At 44.2% G+C, this 17,227-nt stretch overlaps 9 protein-coding genes across 10 annotated transcripts; 3 read left to right on the top strand and 6 right to left on the bottom strand.

The window, feature by feature from the left end:
• Positions 1 to 1,848: 1,848 nt before the first annotated feature.
• LOC6536624 (dihydrolipoyllysine-residue succinyltransferase component of 2-oxoglutarate dehydrogenase complex, mitochondrial) lies at positions 1,849 to 4,597 on the bottom strand. Its single transcript, XM_002097160.4, has 7 exons — positions 4,370 to 4,597; positions 3,996 to 4,099; positions 3,836 to 3,937; positions 3,215 to 3,757; positions 2,972 to 3,116; positions 2,462 to 2,767; positions 1,849 to 2,399 (listed from the first exon to the last, which is right to left on the bottom strand). The coding sequence occupies exons 1-7, from the start codon at positions 4,442 to 4,444 to the stop codon at positions 2,265 to 2,267; spliced, it is 1,410 nt and encodes a 469-aa protein (XP_002097196.1). The 5' UTR covers positions 4,445 to 4,597; the 3' UTR covers positions 1,849 to 2,264.
• A 322-nt stretch (positions 4,598 to 4,919) lies between these two features.
• LOC6536623 (HIG1 domain family member 1A, mitochondrial) lies at positions 4,920 to 6,800 on the top strand. The gene is made up of 3 exons (XM_002097159.4): positions 4,920 to 5,106; positions 5,977 to 6,166; positions 6,428 to 6,800. Exons 1-3 carry the CDS (start codon positions 5,013 to 5,015, stop codon positions 6,447 to 6,449), a joined length of 306 nt encoding a protein of 101 aa, XP_002097195.1. The 5' UTR covers positions 4,920 to 5,012; the 3' UTR covers positions 6,450 to 6,800.
• A 61-nt stretch (positions 6,801 to 6,861) lies between these two features.
• On the bottom strand, positions 6,862 to 7,833 carry LOC6536622 (antigen 5 like allergen Cul n 1). The gene is made up of 2 exons (XM_002097158.4): positions 7,683 to 7,833; positions 6,862 to 7,627 (listed from the first exon to the last, which is right to left on the bottom strand). Exons 1-2 carry the CDS (start codon positions 7,800 to 7,802, stop codon positions 6,953 to 6,955), a joined length of 795 nt encoding a protein of 264 aa, XP_002097194.1. The 5' UTR covers positions 7,803 to 7,833; the 3' UTR covers positions 6,862 to 6,952.
• Positions 7,834 to 7,987: 154 nt separating this feature from the next.
• LOC6536621 (antigen 5 like allergen Cul n 1) lies at positions 7,988 to 8,965 on the top strand. Its single transcript, XM_002097157.3, has 2 exons — positions 7,988 to 8,132; positions 8,192 to 8,965. The coding sequence occupies exons 1-2, from the start codon at positions 8,019 to 8,021 to the stop codon at positions 8,864 to 8,866; spliced, it is 789 nt and encodes a 262-aa protein (XP_002097193.1). The 5' UTR covers positions 7,988 to 8,018; the 3' UTR covers positions 8,867 to 8,965.
• LOC6536620 (zinc finger protein 271) lies at positions 8,888 to 11,300 on the bottom strand. Of its 2 annotated transcripts, XM_002097156.4 has the most exons (6): positions 11,090 to 11,297; positions 10,465 to 11,024; positions 9,963 to 10,047; positions 9,572 to 9,894; positions 9,394 to 9,510; positions 8,888 to 9,108 (listed from the first exon to the last, which is right to left on the bottom strand). In XM_002097156.4, exons 1-6 carry the CDS (start codon positions 11,294 to 11,296, stop codon positions 8,967 to 8,969), a joined length of 1,434 nt encoding a protein of 477 aa, XP_002097192.3. In that variant the 5' UTR covers position 11,297; the 3' UTR covers positions 8,888 to 8,966. The 2 variants fall into 2 exon arrangements, 1 of the variants encoding a protein (XP_002097192.3); XR_006245216.1 differs by lacking the exons at positions 8,888 to 9,108; positions 9,394 to 9,510; positions 9,572 to 9,894 and adding an exon at positions 10,101 to 10,246 and having other exon boundaries at positions 11,090 to 11,300.
• A 139-nt stretch (positions 11,301 to 11,439) lies between these two features.
• On the bottom strand, positions 11,440 to 12,728 carry LOC6536619 (transcription factor Ouib). The gene is made up of 3 exons (XM_002097155.4): positions 12,585 to 12,728; positions 11,742 to 12,523; positions 11,440 to 11,682 (listed from the first exon to the last, which is right to left on the bottom strand). The coding sequence occupies exons 1-3, from the start codon at positions 12,714 to 12,716 to the stop codon at positions 11,568 to 11,570; spliced, it is 1,029 nt and encodes a 342-aa protein (XP_002097191.1). The 5' UTR covers positions 12,717 to 12,728; the 3' UTR covers positions 11,440 to 11,567.
• A 313-nt stretch (positions 12,729 to 13,041) lies between these two features.
• On the bottom strand, positions 13,042 to 13,953 carry LOC6536618 (RING finger protein 150). Its single transcript, XM_002097154.4, has 2 exons — positions 13,619 to 13,953; positions 13,042 to 13,554 (listed from the first exon to the last, which is right to left on the bottom strand). Exons 1-2 carry the CDS (start codon positions 13,807 to 13,809, stop codon positions 13,224 to 13,226), a joined length of 522 nt encoding a protein of 173 aa, XP_002097190.1. The 5' UTR covers positions 13,810 to 13,953; the 3' UTR covers positions 13,042 to 13,223.
• Positions 13,954 to 14,239: 286 nt separating this feature from the next.
• On the top strand, positions 14,240 to 16,582 carry LOC6536617 (arfaptin-2). Its single transcript, XM_002097153.3, has 5 exons — positions 14,240 to 14,763; positions 14,827 to 15,349; positions 15,565 to 15,733; positions 15,803 to 15,910; positions 15,980 to 16,582. The coding sequence occupies exons 1-5, from the start codon at positions 14,544 to 14,546 to the stop codon at positions 16,022 to 16,024; spliced, it is 1,065 nt and encodes a 354-aa protein (XP_002097189.1). The 5' UTR covers positions 14,240 to 14,543; the 3' UTR covers positions 16,025 to 16,582.
• LOC6536616 (DPH3 homolog) lies at positions 16,558 to 17,206 on the bottom strand. Its single transcript, XM_002097152.4, has 3 exons — positions 16,976 to 17,206; positions 16,829 to 16,903; positions 16,558 to 16,759 (listed from the first exon to the last, which is right to left on the bottom strand). Exons 1-3 carry the CDS (start codon positions 17,081 to 17,083, stop codon positions 16,682 to 16,684), a joined length of 261 nt encoding a protein of 86 aa, XP_002097188.1. The 5' UTR covers positions 17,084 to 17,206; the 3' UTR covers positions 16,558 to 16,681.
• Between the last annotated feature and the right edge of the window lie 21 nt (positions 17,207 to 17,227).

The raw sequence follows: 17,227 nt of genomic DNA, 5'->3' as shown, positions 1-17,227 counted from the left end.
CGACCGACTAGATCTACGCAAAGAGAGAGACAGATAGAGATAGATAGAGAGAGACAGCCAAACGATAGGACAGGAAATGTGCGCATACAGCATATATTCCATAGCCAGAACAGGAGATAAGGACCAAAATCGCGAAAAGTAAACATTTCGGACACAAGGTTGGGGATACCTAGTGTAATTGCTTAGACTTAAGAGTGTTGCACTCAACCGAGTGCAGTGCCGACTGACCCCGCCCAAAACAACGCTTCCAGCTGACCCCAAAAACACCTAGATAATGGAAATTTCCCATCGGGCAGTCCAAAAGATACACGTTAGCTTCACCTTAGGCCTTCACTTTAGACCCAAAAAAAATGAAATGAAGAACCACCATCAGGAACTACGATTAAGCGCGAATTGTACCACGTAACTACACTCTGTATCCCCTTAGTTAAGCTAAAATTATACGAGATATACGAGAAATTGCACGAAAAAACGCACAAAATGCTAAAGAAAGGAAAACTAATGTAGATAATGCCAATCCTTTTGCCTAAAATTTCAAGACTTGGAAATTTCGCAATCGAATTGCGAAATGTTTTAGACGAAACGATTGTCGCATTTTTTATGTGATTTTATACACAATTCATTTGCACACAGAAGTATATATTTTTATATATTTTATTTCGATAATCTCCCTACTATCATTATCGTCGTCAGATTCAATTCTTATTTTTTTCGACACATGTGATAAGCAAAAATGTTAAGCAAAGCATTGGAAAAACTAAATTTAACCAGGACAAAAACCAAACAAAATCAAAACTGTGTTAATCAATCTTTGATAGATCTAAAACAAAAAATTATGTTTCAATAAGTAAGCTAAAAACACGAATTTAATGTATCAAAAGTATCATTTACCACAAATCCATCTAATTAATAATTAATTCTTTGTACGAATATATATTTTAAATTGTTATTTCAACCGCACCACCTCAAAAACACATAAATATTGTAAACATTAGAAATAGCGAGATTACTAATATCAAACAAAAATCAATAAAATTGTACAAGCCAATTTGCTCTAATAACAAAACAATAAAAACTGACTTTTTCTTAACTTTTCTGTTATAAAGGGGATTCATAAAAGGGATTCCCAAATGGATCATTTGTAAGATTTAGAGGCATATTTACTAACTCGTAAATATTCGCCATAACTGCTTCAAATGGTAAGAAAATATAAGCAGTCTTTTATTCCAGTCAGACATTTTTACCATTGAATCAAAATTCATTCTTATATTATAATATCTTCCTACAGGCCTTAATCATATTAAAGAGCCTTTCCAATGAATGAATCCTTTTGGTTGACTACCCAATCAGCTGGTAGCATTGTGTTTCTTTCTTTATAAGATGTTTTTAGTCTAGCAATGCATTAACGGATACACTTGCGACCATATAAAAAGTATATATTCATGATCAGCATCAATAACCGGTTTGATATAACCATGTCCACTAGTCCTGTTTTACGGAAAATAGTATCTTGGTTTTGAAGCTGTCTGTGTGATATTTTTAAAAAAATTGCAATGGTTATTAAGCTTCGGCTTACTTTCTTCCCTATTTGTTCACGCGTGGAGCCCAATTAGAATGTCCTGTTGCTATATGTAGCTTGTGCCCAATTAATTTTCAATTTAACATTGCTTAAAGATTTGTACCATATTCTACAGACCTATTCGCTTGTAAAAATCATTTCAACCAAATAATTGCGACCGCAAACTCATCAGCTAATTCAGCATAATAAATGATCACCGTTGGTAAACGCAAGCCTCATTAAGCTCAATTAAAAGCCATCCTCACATGACAAATTATTTGATAAAACAGTTTACAGTTTGTATTAAGATATTTATATTGCTTTAGATAAGATTACGGAGACATTCTAAACGATCAACTTCAGTTTTTCTACAAGGTGCCAATAAGGATCGTTAGTACAAAAGACAACCACTTTTTTCAACAATCGAATGTATTGATGTTAGTCAATATTCCTCATCGATTTATTACGACATTCTATCGCAGCGTCTTAGGTTAACAATAACATTCAGTGCACAGTTTATATTTAAGAAAAGATCCACGTTTGATTTATTATACTCCTTCCGATGCTAAGAGTAGTTCGAATTTATGTTGGTTTTGCTATTCTTTGTGACGCTGGCAAAATGAAATAATAAATAACCAAAGACAGTTTCAAATTAAAAAGGCTAATATCAAATTAACGCCGTGGACGTGTGATAAGACAATTCACTTTACAATCCGGCAACAATGATTGCTGGGTTCTCTACAGCAGCCTTTATTTTTCGCAGGAACAGGACCGCCTCACGTCCATCAATGATTCGGTGATCGTAGGTCAGGGCGATGTACATCATAGGACGTACCTTGACCTAGTTTGATAATGCAATGATTAATAACGTTGGTAAATATGCGTATGTGGTGGATCGCATACCTCGCCCTTGACAGCAATTGGCCGCTCAAAGATGCCGTGCATGCCGAGAATGGCACTCTGTGGCGGATTGATGATGGGCGTGCCCATCAGGGATCCGAACACTCCGCCATTGCTGATGGTGAAGGTGCCGCCGTCCATGTCTTCCACGGTGATGGCATCCCGCCTTGCCTTGTCGGCCAGACCGGCCAGCGCAATCTCGATGTCCGCATAGTTCATGCTCTCCACGTTTCGGATGACGGGTACCACTAAACCGCGGGGCGTAGCCACTGCCACAGAGATATCGACGTAGTCGCGGTACACGATGTCCTGCAAAATAACGACAATTATGAGCGGTTGGCAACACAGAAAATTCCACATTCCACAATCCATATCGCCACGGGAAATTGCATAAACTAAAGCGACAATAAAAATGTTCGCCTGATAAGAGCATTTTAGACATCATGGCAATCGAAACTACGTCACGGGCGATAAGAAAATGATAAGCGGAGGGCGGGGCGGAGGCTTGTTTACCGTGCCATCGATGACGGCGTTCACCACGGGCTGATCCTGCAGCGCATAGGCACTAGCCTTCGCAAAGATGGACATGAATCCAAACTTCAGTCCATACTTCTTAGTGAACGCATCCAGATTCTGCTTACGGAAGTCCATGGCATAGCTAAAAGAAATAATGTCACATTTGATAAACATAATTACTTAATTGAAATAAAGCTAAGAAATACAAAAATATGGAACCATTTTCGTCATTTTACTCACCTCATATCGACCTCGTTAAAGGTGGTGAGCATAGCACATGTGTTTTGGGCATCCTTCAATCGGGCGGCAATCTTCTGACGCATGCGGTTCATCTTAACTCGCTGCTCGGACCTAGTGCCTAGGATCTGCCGCGATCCGTCCGCTGGTGGCACCTTCACCTGGGCAACGGCCGGCTTGAGTGAAGCGACTGGAGCAGGTGGTGGTGGTCGGGGGGCGGCCTTTGGTGGTGGCGGTGGTGGTGGCTTAGGCGCGCCGGCGGCCGGTGGTGGGGGAGCCGGCTTCGGTGCAGCAGCGGGCGCTGGTGCTGCTTTGGGGGCAGCAGGAGCGGGCGCAGCAGCCGCTGGGGCAGCTGCCTTTGCGGGCGCTGCACCGGGCTTAATCTTGAACAGAGCCTGGCCGGGCTTGACGGTGTCGCCATCCTTCACCAGAATGTCGGTCAGACTACCGGCAAAGGGAGCTGGCACAGCCACCGTCGTCTTGTCGGTCTCGATTTCCATGACGGCTTCGTCAGCGGCGAATGAGTCACCAACCTTGCAAGTAAACCTGTTGCAGGAATTGATCGTTAATGCATGCACGCGCATGAACCTGTTGCTTGAAACCAGCTCTGTGGCCTGGTCTTACTTGATGTCACCCTCGGCGATGGAGTCCGCAAAGGGTGGCACATTGACGGTCTGCTCCGACCACATGCTCGACGTGGTGTGGAAGCCCTGCCAGGTGAGAAGCCTAGAAATGAACGACTCTGGATAAAGGGTCTCTTGTGGACTCGTAGTAAAGGATTTACCTGGTGGCCTCCTGGCAGCGATTCGAGCCATCTTGGTTGAACAGTTGCTGCTGCTGGGCGGCACAGGCAACTAACCGGGAATATTGGCGGATGCAGCGCTTCAGCTGGCGGAAAGAAGCGATAATTAGTGATTGCACAACCAGGAGGAGACGTCGGCTGACGGATCACGTGCAGCTGGCGTCCCAAACAAAAGTTTTTCCCATTTTTCAGCGACGCACGCACACACCCATACAATTACATAATCGGCGAGTGCCAGGCGGGCAGCCAAGATGGGATAAAAATGGATATATGTACATATATATCGGCGGAGCATGTATCACACACCAGACGAGCCCCCTTCACCCGGGAACCCCCATCCCAGCGTGAATTTTTACCTCATTACTCCGCAGGGCTCGCATACCCAAAGTTTGGGGCAGCCGTCTCGTTACGATCGAAATTATTCCCGTCATTGCTGCGACTCTGTTCCGCGAATTTCGGGTCGGCGGTTTTTCTACTTGTCAATTTATTTCCAAACACTCGAATTTAAAACAGAGTTAGCGGCCAAGGCAAAGCAACGTCGATTTCTGCAGTCCGCCCCTTTCCCTTAAAAAAAATACCAATTTCTTATGTCATGACAGAAACGGCAAAAGCGTCACCTGGTGGAAAAGCGCAGAAAGCTTGCAAACAGCTGAGAGCGGTTTTCGGTATTTTTCATGTTCTGTGGCTAGAACAAACTATCGATACTTCGCTTAGTTTTGGTTTGATTGAAATAAATAAATTTAATGTTTAATAATAAACTAAAAAATAATAAACTAAAAAAATTTAATTTTTATAAACTCGCCGAACTATGGAACCATATTGCACTTAAATGAAAATTTTACTATTTCAATATATTAGTCACGCAAACTTTTCTGTGAGCGATCTGTTTTCGCGCTGGTCACATTGCTTTAATCTGCTCATTGCAGAAAGTTTCGCGAACGTTGCAAAGCGATTAAACCGATCCGAGCCACCCGCGTACATAACATAATATTCGTGACGATGAGTTCCAAGTCCCTTTTCGACAGTGAGGAGGATGCCGCCCAGGCCAACAAATTCTCTAGGAAAGCCAAGGAATCGCCCTTCATGCTTGTGGGTGAGTTTTGCCAATTTCCGCACAGCGGAAATTTTGCAGCCGTGACGTCACATGGAAACTTTTGGCTCTGCAGCCAGCTAAATACACACATATCTATACAAATCCACGAATATGCAATGCGTGTGCGGGAAAGTCGGCTAATCTTGACCTTGGCCATGAGGTTAACAGTAATTTGGGGTCACTTTTCGAAACTGTGTGACATAACGGCAATTGCTGTGTGATCCGTTACTCTTTCTGGAGAGCGAATGATGTAACAGGAGAATTTCGCTATTCCCACGAAGTGCAAGGGAAATGGGATTATCACATCCGTGACGTCACGTCGCCATCTGATCTTGGCGCGTGTTCGAATGTTCAGCTCGCTTGTCTGCCTAAATACATACGTATGTGACAATTAACAGCTGACGCTGACAGGTGCTGCCCATTTGACCGATTTAACTGATCTAGCTGTTAAATAGATAACAGCAAAAGCAGCGCACAACATAATATTTTAAATATTTTCGAGGATACACTTTTGAGCTCATGAAATTCCAATAATCTATATTCCTTAAAAAGCATTAACAAAAAAAGGTTCTGGAATTATTCTCAAAACTACTACAAATGTTTTGAAGTTCAATTTACTCTTCTGTCCAGTTAAACTTGTTAAATTAAATTAAATTACCATAGGTGATTTTATTAGAAAATTCTCTGAATTTGTAGCTTCACTATTCTCACTTTGTAGCATCACTATTCTTACATGCATATGTAGTTTATATTTACTTGTATGCTTATATTTGTGCGACGTCTGGCTTTTATCAGTCAGCTGTAGCAACAACAAGCCATCCGCCGCATGAACGATAAGAACTAATTGGTGATTTGCACTTTCACTCACAGGTATTGGTGGATTCGTGGCCGCCGGATTGATTGGAGCGTACAAGTACCGGAACCGTGGAACCATGAGCACCAGCGTCTTCCTGATGCAGCTGCGAGTGGCCGCCCAGGGAACCGTCGTCGGATGCCTGACCCTCGGACTGGCCTACAGCATGGCCAAGGAGTACCTGTTCGACAAGGCGCCCAAGGAGAAGTAATGGACAGTTCCTACTTAGTTAATACGAGCTGTAGTTTAAGTGGTTGTAACGCGTACACAAGAAACCTGGAAGCCCAATCCCAACTCAATCTCTCCTCAACACAATTGTTGCTTCTTGATTTATATTTCCAAATGGTTTCGGTTTCCACATGTCTTTTTAAATTCACTTGAACGCACCATATCCATTTTTGTCTATTTAGTTTCAATATGATTTGATCACCTTATTTATTTACCCTTTTGGTTTATTCTTCATTTTAGTACAAAGTCATTGACTAACTAAAGATCATCTGATTGCACGGCGTCCCTCTCTAGAAATCACAAGATGACATCGGCTAGATCACTAACACCTAAGCAATCAGACCCTCTATTTATTGCATCATCAAAGGTTCATACCGATCCAAATGGATAGAATCACTGAAGGGCTGGACTCTCGCCAGTATTCCCGAGCGTCCAAGCCCACCAAATTAGATAATGTTTTGTATACCTGCGTAAGATTGTGATATTGTGTGTTTTAATTGTACAAGTTGAACATCCAAACGAAAGCTGTCGAAGCAGACGACAAGATGATGAATACCTCTCGCATGATATGATATACTTAAATAAATCAATTTAGACTAAAAGAAACAACCCATACGTTTTGTTTTTATAACCAAGCCCAAAATGATCAGAACCATCATAAATCAACAATCGTGTTTTCCATATTAAGCTCTTTTAGCTTTTTATTTGCCAACATAAATATGGATAAAGATACCTCGCATAATGCGAGGAATGGAAAAAAAGGGTCTAGAACATCTTGCTGTTCTCAATGACCTTCTCGTTGTCGTAGATCTCTTTAGCGTAGCACAGGTTGGGATAGTCATAGGCAGCTCCATATCGGTTCTTGCACCCGGTGGTGGACTTCTCTCCCGGAGTGTAGACAGGCTGACCCACAATGTTGGAGGTGGCGAAGTTGCAGGTGAGCACGAAGTGGTTGTAAAAGTCTCGGGAGAAGCGCACGGCGGCACATCCCACATGGGTGTTCTTCTCGGCCACCGCGATGGTGAACTTGCTCACAGCCTTGTTGGGAAGCTCCTCCGGGAAGCTGGCGAGGATCTCGGGAGAGGCATTCGAGCGCTCAGCAAACCAGTTCTCGATCTGCTCCTTTATGATTTCCGCATCGGTGTACTCCGTCTCGGCTCCACTGTACTGGAAAATAGCGTTGTTCTGGCCGGCGTAGGCGAATCTCTCGGTGCTGCGGCATTTATCTGGCAGCGACTCACAGGTCTTCACGTTGAGCAGGGCCAGGTGGGAGAGCTCCTCGCACCAGGACATCTTAGCCATGCGAATCGCCTTGGGTAAGCCTTCTATTTTGCCTCCAGCCACGTTGTTGCGCAGCTCGTTGAAAAGATTCAGGATGAGTTTGTGATGCGGATCGATCTTCACCTCCCGCACGTCCTTGGGGCAGTTTTCACTGAAATTCTGTTGGGGATATAAGACATTACCGTGTGAATTCTTATATGCTAATCCTTCCTACTCCCTTGTGGTTACAGGCCACATGCTTGTCCAGACAGGTGGGGAGCGCACAATAATCCACGGCAGAGCAAATGGCAACCACAGCTAGGAGAATCAGTTGGAGAACCTTGGTGAATGCCATGATTCTGGTTCTTGTCTAATGTATTGCACAGCAAATGGGTCTGCTTTTATAAGGCATTCGAATAGAGCTAGACCACGTATTCCTTGCCAGTCATTCCTGGAATCCCAGCTGTAGAAACACTGGAAGACTTTTTGCAACTGTGGCTCAATTACCATTGCTATCCTATAAATAGAGTACTCTGGGTAGCTAAGCCTCAGTCCACAACCAGCGCTGAAAATGGCCATCAAGTCTCTGATTCTGCTGAGTTTCCTGCTGGGATTGAGCCTTGCAGCGGACTACTGTGCTCTGCCCACTTGCCTGGACAAGCACATTGCCTGCAACAATAAGGGAGTAAGTAGTGATAGGTACTAAAATCATGTTCACGTTGGTGCTCACCCTTCTTCGCCCAGAACTTCAGTGAAAACTGCCCCAAGGACGTGCGGGAGGTGAAGATCGATCCGCATCACAAACTCATCCTCAATCTCTTCAACGAGCTTCGCAACAACGTGGCTGGAGGCAAAATAGAAGGCTTACCCAAGGCGATGCGAATGGCTAAGATGTCCTGGTGCGAGGAGCTCTCCCACCTGGCCCTGCTCAACGTGAAGACCTGTGAATCGCTGCCAGATAAGTGTCGCAGCACTGAGAGATTCGCCTACGCCGGCCAGAACAACGCTATTTTCCAGTACAGTGGAGCCGAGACGGAGTACACCGATGCGGAAATCATAAAGGAGCAGATCGAGAACTGGTTTGCTGAGCGCTCGAATGCCTCTCCCGAGATCCTCGCCAGCTTCCCGGAGGAGCTTCCCAACAAGGCTGTGAGCAAGTTCACCATCGCGGTGGCCGAGAAGAACACCCATGTGGGATGTGCCGCCGTGCGCTTCTCCCGAGACTTTTACAACCACTTCGTGCTCACCTGCAACTTCGCGACCTCCAACATTGTGGGTCAGCCTGTCTACACTCCGGGAGAGAAGTCCACCACCGGGTGCAAGAACCGATATGGAGCCGCCTATGACTATCCCAATCTGTGCTACGCCAAGGAGATCTACGACAACGAGAAGGTCATTGAGAAGAGCAAGGTGTTCTAGGTGATGGTAGATGCAAGGAACTTGAACATGAATGCGTAACGGAAGCTTTATTAATATCAATTCGGTATATATAATTAAAATGCAATTGACAATAATAAATTCAATTCGTTGAACAATTTCTTCGACGGGAACTGGAGGACGCAGCGGCTTTAGCTCGCGCTTCCAGAGTTTTGTGGGCGTTGGACTTTAAATGGGATTTGTAGTGCTTGACTGTCTTGAAGCTAATGCGGCAGACTTCGCAACTGGAAGATTGGTGCGGAAAAAATGGTTTATTCAGTGTTTGCTCATTAGCATGCGGCATTAAAGAAGCAATTGGATTAGTTTAAAGTAAGTTATCTGCATATAAAGTGCAGTTTATCATATTCATATAGAAAACGATTGATTTTCTACAGGAATATGTAGCTACAAAATTGTATATTTATACAAAGAAGTTTGACATACTAGACAGATAGGTTTTTGAGTAGCGAATAATTGAACTCTTTTATACTTGTATTTTTCTTAAATAATTAACAACTGGAATATCGTACCCGTGATCGCGAGTCAAGTTGTGATACTTTTGATGAGCTCTGCACTCGCTGGGTGTTACATAAGACTTCGAGCAGTACTCACACTGGTAGATACGCTTGCTGGCGTCCATGTGAACCCTGCGGATTAGATGTGATACAAAATGTGAGTGTGTGGTGGCAAGGGACGATGGTGTTTTACCTTTCGTGCATGCTGCGGGCACTGCAGAAGCGGAAGGCTTTTCCACAGTTGTAGCGACAGGAGTAGGGACGCTCGGTTGTGTGTGTTTTCTGGTGGGAGCAGAGTTCGGCGGCTGTGTAAAAGGATGCGCTGCACTGGTCGCATTTGTGCGGTCGTTTGCCTGCGTGGCGAACCAGGTGATTCTTCAGATTAAAGGCCGTTGTCAGCCGCTTGCCACATATGTGGCACACATGCTGGGATGCCGCCGGCCTTGGACATCGCTCCTTGTGGGTCTGCAGCAGGATCTTATTGTGGAACTTGCTCTTGCACGTGGAGCAGGGGTGCTAAAGTGTTTCAAAATACACGCCATTATGAAAACTTAAATGTAAACATATAATAACAAACCTATTACCTTCAATGGAAGATTAACGATGTTGCAGTGCCGCGTGAGTGCGGCTGCTGATCGGAAGCCCTCGTCGCAGTGGTCACAAACGAATCTGAAAGGATGATAGTGTTATATGCGATAAATAATTCGTTGCTTCTCTCATACTGTGAATAAGCTGTGTACGACTGTTATAGTCGTTCAGGGATAGGGTTTAGGGTATTCATGAAAAATCTCAATTTCCATTTCTAAATGCTCCGTCTTTGATTCCCATCAAAGCAGCGGGAATATATGGAATCATATGCAAAATCGTTCTAAAATAAAAATCAAAACAGAAAAGAAAATTAATACGGAATGTATGTTAAGCTAATAGTAAATTTTGCAATGTAACCTAAGCGTATTTTGAGTCCTGACGGATTTTCTTTTTTTTAAGATTTCTACACGTTTTGTATTAATTAAATGGGAAAATCATGCTGTTATGCCTGGCGTATGACTGTATTAAGAGTATGGATGTGTAAAGCACATTATTTACTTGGTATCTGGAGGGACGTCGTGGAGATGGTACTTGTGCAGCTTCAGTTCGTCCACGTTTTCAAAATCTAGGCCACACTTGCTGCACGTGTGAATGGAAGTGTCCGGATTGTCGATAGCGTCACTTTCTGAAGGACTTGCCGGCTCCGATTCGGGAGAGACTACTATGTTAGAGTGCTCATCCGACAACTGACTATCTGAAGATAGTTCTGGAGAGCAATACGGACTAACCACTGTCTTAAATTCATTCCTGCACTCTGTTGTTGAAGTGGTCGCTATGGCAGCCTCCCCTCCATTGTCCTGTGGCTCCGGATCAAAGAAAAAATCCACTTCATCATTCATTTGCAGAGCTGGCGACAAGTTGGATAGCTCCTCCGGACAGTCATCCAACCATTGCTCCGCCAGGCTTTCGAAAGCCTCCTCCTCCTTCTCCACCTGCCTCAACTGAAGTTCGAGGAGCTCCTGGGCCTCGATGCAAACCCGACGAAAGTCGATGGCAATCTGCAGGTCATGTTGGCAGTCTTGGCACATGAGCCTGGGCAATTTGTCGTCCTCTTTCAACTGCAAAGTAATTTAAGAACTCGGATTTCATCCTGTTTTTTTCTTCGAAACGGCAGAACACTCACCTGCAAATTTGTTAAGGTCTCTATTTGACGCAGAACGGAACAACTCGATGGCTCGAAGAGATTCTTGGCTGCCGCAGGATCGGCCATACGCGAACAGGTCCTGCAAATGTACCTCATTGCTTGTGTAATGAGATAACACAGCTCCCCGATCGATTGGAAGTGTATCTTTTTCAGTTTGTTTGGACGGAAGAACAAGAATACCGGCATTCGTATTTTGCAGCACCATTTGGAGAAACGATTTCGTTTCGCAGCCCTGAAATGACATTCGCCCCGCGACGCGGCCATTCCACCGGATTTCAAAATTTCTGTTTTGTATTTTTGGGAATAAAATCATATTTCGCGGAAAACAATTCACAATAATATTGTCTGCATAATAGATTTCTACATTTAGAACAGCAACAGAATAAAGTGTTTACATTTAGTAATACTATAATATCCTTTATAGTCAGCAGTCTTAGAAACTTAAACTTAAGTCTGTCTACTTATATTCTAGACAGTCCCTAGCACATTGAGCTCTTCGCTGGTGAAGCTTAGTGCTCTGGTGCAAGGTCAAATGGGAGGAGCGCAGGAACCACTGGTCACAGATCTCGCAGCTGCAAAACGAATAATGTTAATATAAATTTCGAGGAGGACAGCTAGTGCTCCTACTTACTGGTACTTCCGCTGATTGGTGTGCAGCATCTCATGCTTTTGGCGCGTGGACGTGGAGGTGAAGGCCTTGTCGCAGTACTGGCATTGAAAGGGACGCTCGTTGGTGTGGGTCCGCTCGTGGACCACTTTACTGCTGCATCCTCGATAGGTCTTGCTGCAGAATTGGCAAGCGTAGGGCCTGGCGTCTGTGTGAAGGATCCTGTGGCGACGCATCTCGTTCTCCGTGTAGTACTTGGCCTGGCAGATGTCGCACTCGAATGGTTTGTGGCCGGTGTGCCGCTGCAGGTGCAGCTTGAGGTAGGTGGAAGACTTAAACACGCCGCCGCACTGGTCACAGAACCAGGACTTGGAGTTGCGCTTCACACGCTTGGGTATGCGTGCGCCTTCTCCCTTCGAGGGGCCGGAAGTGTTATGGAGCTGTTCCTGATAATTGTCCGCCTCCTCTGTTTGTAGTGCTTGCTCTGGATTGTCCTCAGTCTGAGTCTTATTTTCTGGCTCCTCTTCTTCGTTATCGTTTTGGTCTTCCTGCAGAAGCCCAGCTGTTTCTGCAATTGGTATACTTATTTCCTGACTCTTGTGGTCCCCCATATCCAGCAGTAGCTTCTCATCCTCCAATTCACCGAGTTCCTCGTCAACTACCGCCTTTGCTCGCAAAAGTTTCCTGTTGGCGGCCAAAAAGGACTTGTGGACCTCCAAGCACTTACTGCGAAATGCCAAAATCCTGTCCAGCTGCAATTTGCACCATTGGCAAATGAGATGTGGCAGAGTTGTGTCCGAATCCAGCTAAGTAATCATATAAACCAATTTAATAGACGGCATAGTTCAATTTTATTTGATTACATACATACATGTCGGTAATACTTTCCAGCAAACTAATTAAGTGAAAGTTGCTTTTATCGAACAGTTTGGTGGCCCTGGCCTCCAAATGGGCCACATGTTTGCCACAAGTTCGGCACATCGAGCTCAGTTGAGACATTGCGAATAAACCAAACAAAATGGAATGTTTTCAAAAACCCAACTTTATTGTGCTTCATTATATTTAGTGAATGGCAAAAAAGGCGAAGAAGAAGCACATCAGCTGTTCTTTGTTGATGTTGTGCATGTTTGGTGTAGAGTGTGTTTATACCTGAACAATTTAAATAAATATGAAAAATTGTTTTCAAAAAAAAATTAATGTGTATCTATCGAAACACTTTTCTTCATTCTAGGCAAAAATTAACTTGAAATCTGATTGTATTGGTATAAATACGTAGTGTAATAAGGCTTACCTTATATAAACCATCGTTATCAGCAGACGATTATAAGTTTACCCAATATATTTATTGGAATTATACATACATAAATATGCGATAACTCAATACAAACGTTTTTTAGATTTGAGACTTAAATTGTACAACAGACTTCGATTGCTTATATGTTTCCTTATGTTGGTACATCGTTAGCACATGTTTATGCTGATATATGATTGTGTGTGGATCACCTTTTACGTTCTCCTAAATTCTGCCTTAATTTTCATTCTGCAGACCGGGCAGTTGCGGGAACCCGTTGCCATAAACTCATTGAGGCACTTCTCATGAAAAGCATGGTTGCAGCTCACATGCGTCATGGTGCGTATACATAGTGGGTCCAAACAAATCGCGCACGAGTCGCCGGGTAGATTGAAATTAACCAACTTATCGCAGACAGGGCAGTTTCTACGACAAATGAGAAATTGGAGGAAGCAGTCCTTGTGCAGAGCATGCTCACAATTCATGTATTGCATGTCGTCATGATTCATTTCGTCCAGACACACGGAGCACCTATCCCCCGGCCGGCTGCAATGAATCAAGAGATTTTAGCAAAATGACGCTCAGAATGGTTTTATCCCGCAGTGCCAACCTGCGCACAAATCGCCGTCCCTTTGATACCCCGCTGGTGGACACTGAACTGTGGACATCCCCGTCCTTATCTCGTCGATGGCGTTGGCGATGTGGAGGAGCTTGTTGGTCGTTGGGCCTGTTGAAGTAAACGGCCGCGACAAAGGACACCAGGACCACGCCCACGGCTAGCATTATGTTTCCGTAGACCATTCTACGCTGGTTATTCTTAATATTATATATGAACGCAATTCAAAGGATTAAGTAACCAAGCGATAAGGCACGGCGGGATTTCAGTGAATTCCCCAAAAATAAAACAGAATTCCCACTTTGGTGTGACCGCAGCTGGTCGGCACTAAAATGACAAACGGAACATAATTATTTGGATAGTATTTACAGGCGCTGATTGTTATTATTCTATTAGGAAACATTTAACATTTAAGTGTTAATTTTATCAGCTATTGAAAACGCAGCATGCTATTTTAATTTTTCCAGAATTACTAAGAAGAAGTGAATAATTTGTTAAAATCGTTCCGCTGAGCTGCGTGGAATGTGTATAAATACCATATAACTGTTACTTGTATTAATTTATTACAATACCAATTCGCACAGCCGGTATGCAAGCAGTCGAACTATGGTATTAAAGCACCTACTCGCGAACGGTCACACGTATTTTCAGTTTTTGAGAACACAGTTTGATGAACTTTATCCGAAATTTGAGAAATTTCAAAATTTCAACGAGTCCAGGCAGGGGTTGCTAAAGTTTCGCCTCGCTCAGCGTGCGCCATTGACTTTGGCGTGGAAATCAAAGTGAAACCGCCTACTCCGTTGCCCAAGAAACCCATACACACACACACACAGCCACACACCCACAAAACGGCAGACAGGAGGATTTTCCGCTTGCAATTATTTCGTTGAGGGTTTCCTTGAAGTTTCCGGCAATTTCCATGACGGACCGCGAGCGTAGCATTCACGAGATGCTGAAGGATGCGCCCTCGCTGAACGACAGCTGTGGAGCGGTGCACACGGGCACAGAAGGAGGCAGCCTGGTCCTTGGCAGCGCCAGCAGCCACAGCATCGCCGGAGGAGGAGGTGGCGGAGGCGGTGGATGTGGAGTTGGCGGCCCTTTTGGTGCTCCCAACAGTCTGCCACTAAGGAACCATTCAGGTGAACTATTTAGAAGTCCTTGTTGCCTCGACCAACTAACTAAAGATCGATCTTTTCGTACAGCACCCACCACACCCATGTCGCCCAGTAGTCCACCATCCGGAAACGGCATCCTAAGTCCCACGGAAAGCGGGAGCAGCAGCATTATCCGCACTAGCGCCTCCAAGATCGACAGTCTCAAAAACTGGAGTATATCGACGTACAAGTGCACTCGACAGATTATGCTGGAGAAGTTGGGCAAGTCGCAGCGCACCGTCGACTCGGAACTGGAAGCGCAGATTGAGCAGTTGCGCGAAACGCAGCGCAAGTATCTGTCCATCTTAAGGTTAACGCGGGCCTTCAGCTCGCACTTCCAGCACGTGGTCGTCACACAGCACGCCCTGGCCGACTCCTTCGCCGATCTGGCCCAAAAGAATCCCGAGCTGCAGAAGGAGTTCACGTGCAATTCGGAGACGCAGCGCAACCTCACCAAGAACGGTGAACTGCTGCTCAATGCGCTCAACTTCTTCATTTCGTCGGTAAACACGCTGTGCAACAAGACGATCGACGACACACTACTGACGATACGACAGTACGAAACGGCCAGGTAACCAAAGTTATTTCTTTTTCGTATGAAGCAACATAATGAGAATATTTTATCAATAATTAGTTAGCCTTATAGGAGTTCTTGGATTCAAACTCAATATGAGTCATTTCATAAAAATTTATATGCCGCAGTCCTTATCTGAAATGGACTTAAACTGGCTTTGTATAAAAGCTTGAAACATTTCTTATCATATTTTTGCTTCGTCTGCCTTTTAGAATCGAGTTCGATGCCTACCGCATGGACTTGGAGAACACCAAGCCGGAGCTGACACCCTCGGCTGCCGCACTGGAGGAGACCCAGCGGAGCTATGCGCAGCACAAGGAGCAGTACGAGAAGCTGCGCTCTGACGTGGCGGTCAAAATGCAGTTCCTCGACGAGAATCGCGTAAGTAACAAGAAAGAATACATACATATGTATATTCAGAAAGACTAACCATTAATATTCCTTGGATAGATTAAAGTGATGCACAAGCAACTGATTCTGCTGCACAATGCCATCGCTGCCTACTTCTCGGGCAATGCCATGGCACTGGAGAGCACTCTAAAGCAGTTCAACATAAAGGTGAGAGTCGCAGAAGACTGAACATTGAAGTGTGCTCGAATATTTTACTTTTCCTCTTGTGACCCACAGCTAAAGTCACCCAATGCCGTCACTGGTTCCTGGCTGGAGCAGTAGAGTCAGTAGAATCACGAGCACGTTGCGGACGGCGCTAAGGCGCCTATATTGGAGGAGACCAGATCCGGCGTCCACATCCACTCACTTGCTGAACGAGCACGCTCTCTAAAAAAAAGAAATCGGATGCAGAAAAAATTCAATATGCAATGCAGTGCATTGACACTGCACGACGAACCATAACAATATTTTCGTGCTAAGTTTAAGTCGAATTCCTAAGAAGTAAGCAGAAAGTGGTAACTGTATGTTATTTATATATTTTTCCAACCGCTTTCCACTGTATGTAACTCTCTGTACTACTCACATTTCCACAGCTGCTACGCTGAAGTTCCTTTAGTTTGTGTTTCCAAATTGTAATTTTTCGTTCGAATATCATATTGCACTCTGCTTGTAAAACATTAAGAACACAAAAAGTCCTCTGTGCAATATGAGTGTTTTGACCCTGTGTTTTAGTTATAGTTTTAGATATGCTAAAATGTGTGTATAAATCATTTGTAATTCACCCAAACGAATAGTCCATAACAAATCGAAGCAGATTTTGCGAGCTTGCATAATTTGAAATCATTGTTTTACTAGTCAACGTATTATTTACACTAAAATGAAGTCTATATATATAAAAAATATATAAATAAAAACTATTAAATTACACCAAACTGTGTGCTAGTTCTTCTCCAGCTTCAGGTCGCTCAGCTTCTCGTTCAGAGCAGTTTCTTCATCCTCCTCAGCTTTGAACATGTCCTGAAATTTGGAAAATTACATTGCTTCTGTGTCTCGAGAATTGCCAGTTGATCTGACTGAGTCACTTACCGGATCGTAAATGACCTTAATGACTAGGGAGCAGCTGGGACAAGTGGCAACCTCCTCGCCCTCGATCAGCTCCTCCTAGAGTGGAAATTTACCAAATAATACATTCATAAGTAGGGCCCAAAGAAAGTTGCGTATACGCCTAGTTACCTTGGAGATCTGAAATCGATCGCCGCATGGACAGGGATAGTAGTACATCTCCTCCTCCTCGTCGTACTCGAAGTCCTCGATCTCCACCTCGTCGTGATAGATGCTCATGCCGTACTTTCTGCTCACTTCAGCGCCTAAAGTTCATTATATTTCAGGTTTATTGCGATAATTTTGATAGATCCACGCCAAACAAATGGGCACGTTGTGTTGCGGTGCTGCCAACTCGCTGCGGTGAACAGCTGATCCAGTAAA

Source organism: Drosophila yakuba, chromosome 3R (genome assembly GCF_016746365.2).
Source record: "Drosophila yakuba strain Tai18E2 chromosome 3R, Prin_Dyak_Tai18E2_2.1, whole genome shotgun sequence".
In the NCBI taxonomy this organism is placed as follows: domain Eukaryota; kingdom Metazoa; phylum Arthropoda; class Insecta; order Diptera; family Drosophilidae; genus Drosophila; species Drosophila yakuba.
The sequence above is the reverse complement of the archived record's forward strand: the minus strand, read 5'-3'. Positions and strand labels throughout refer to the sequence as shown.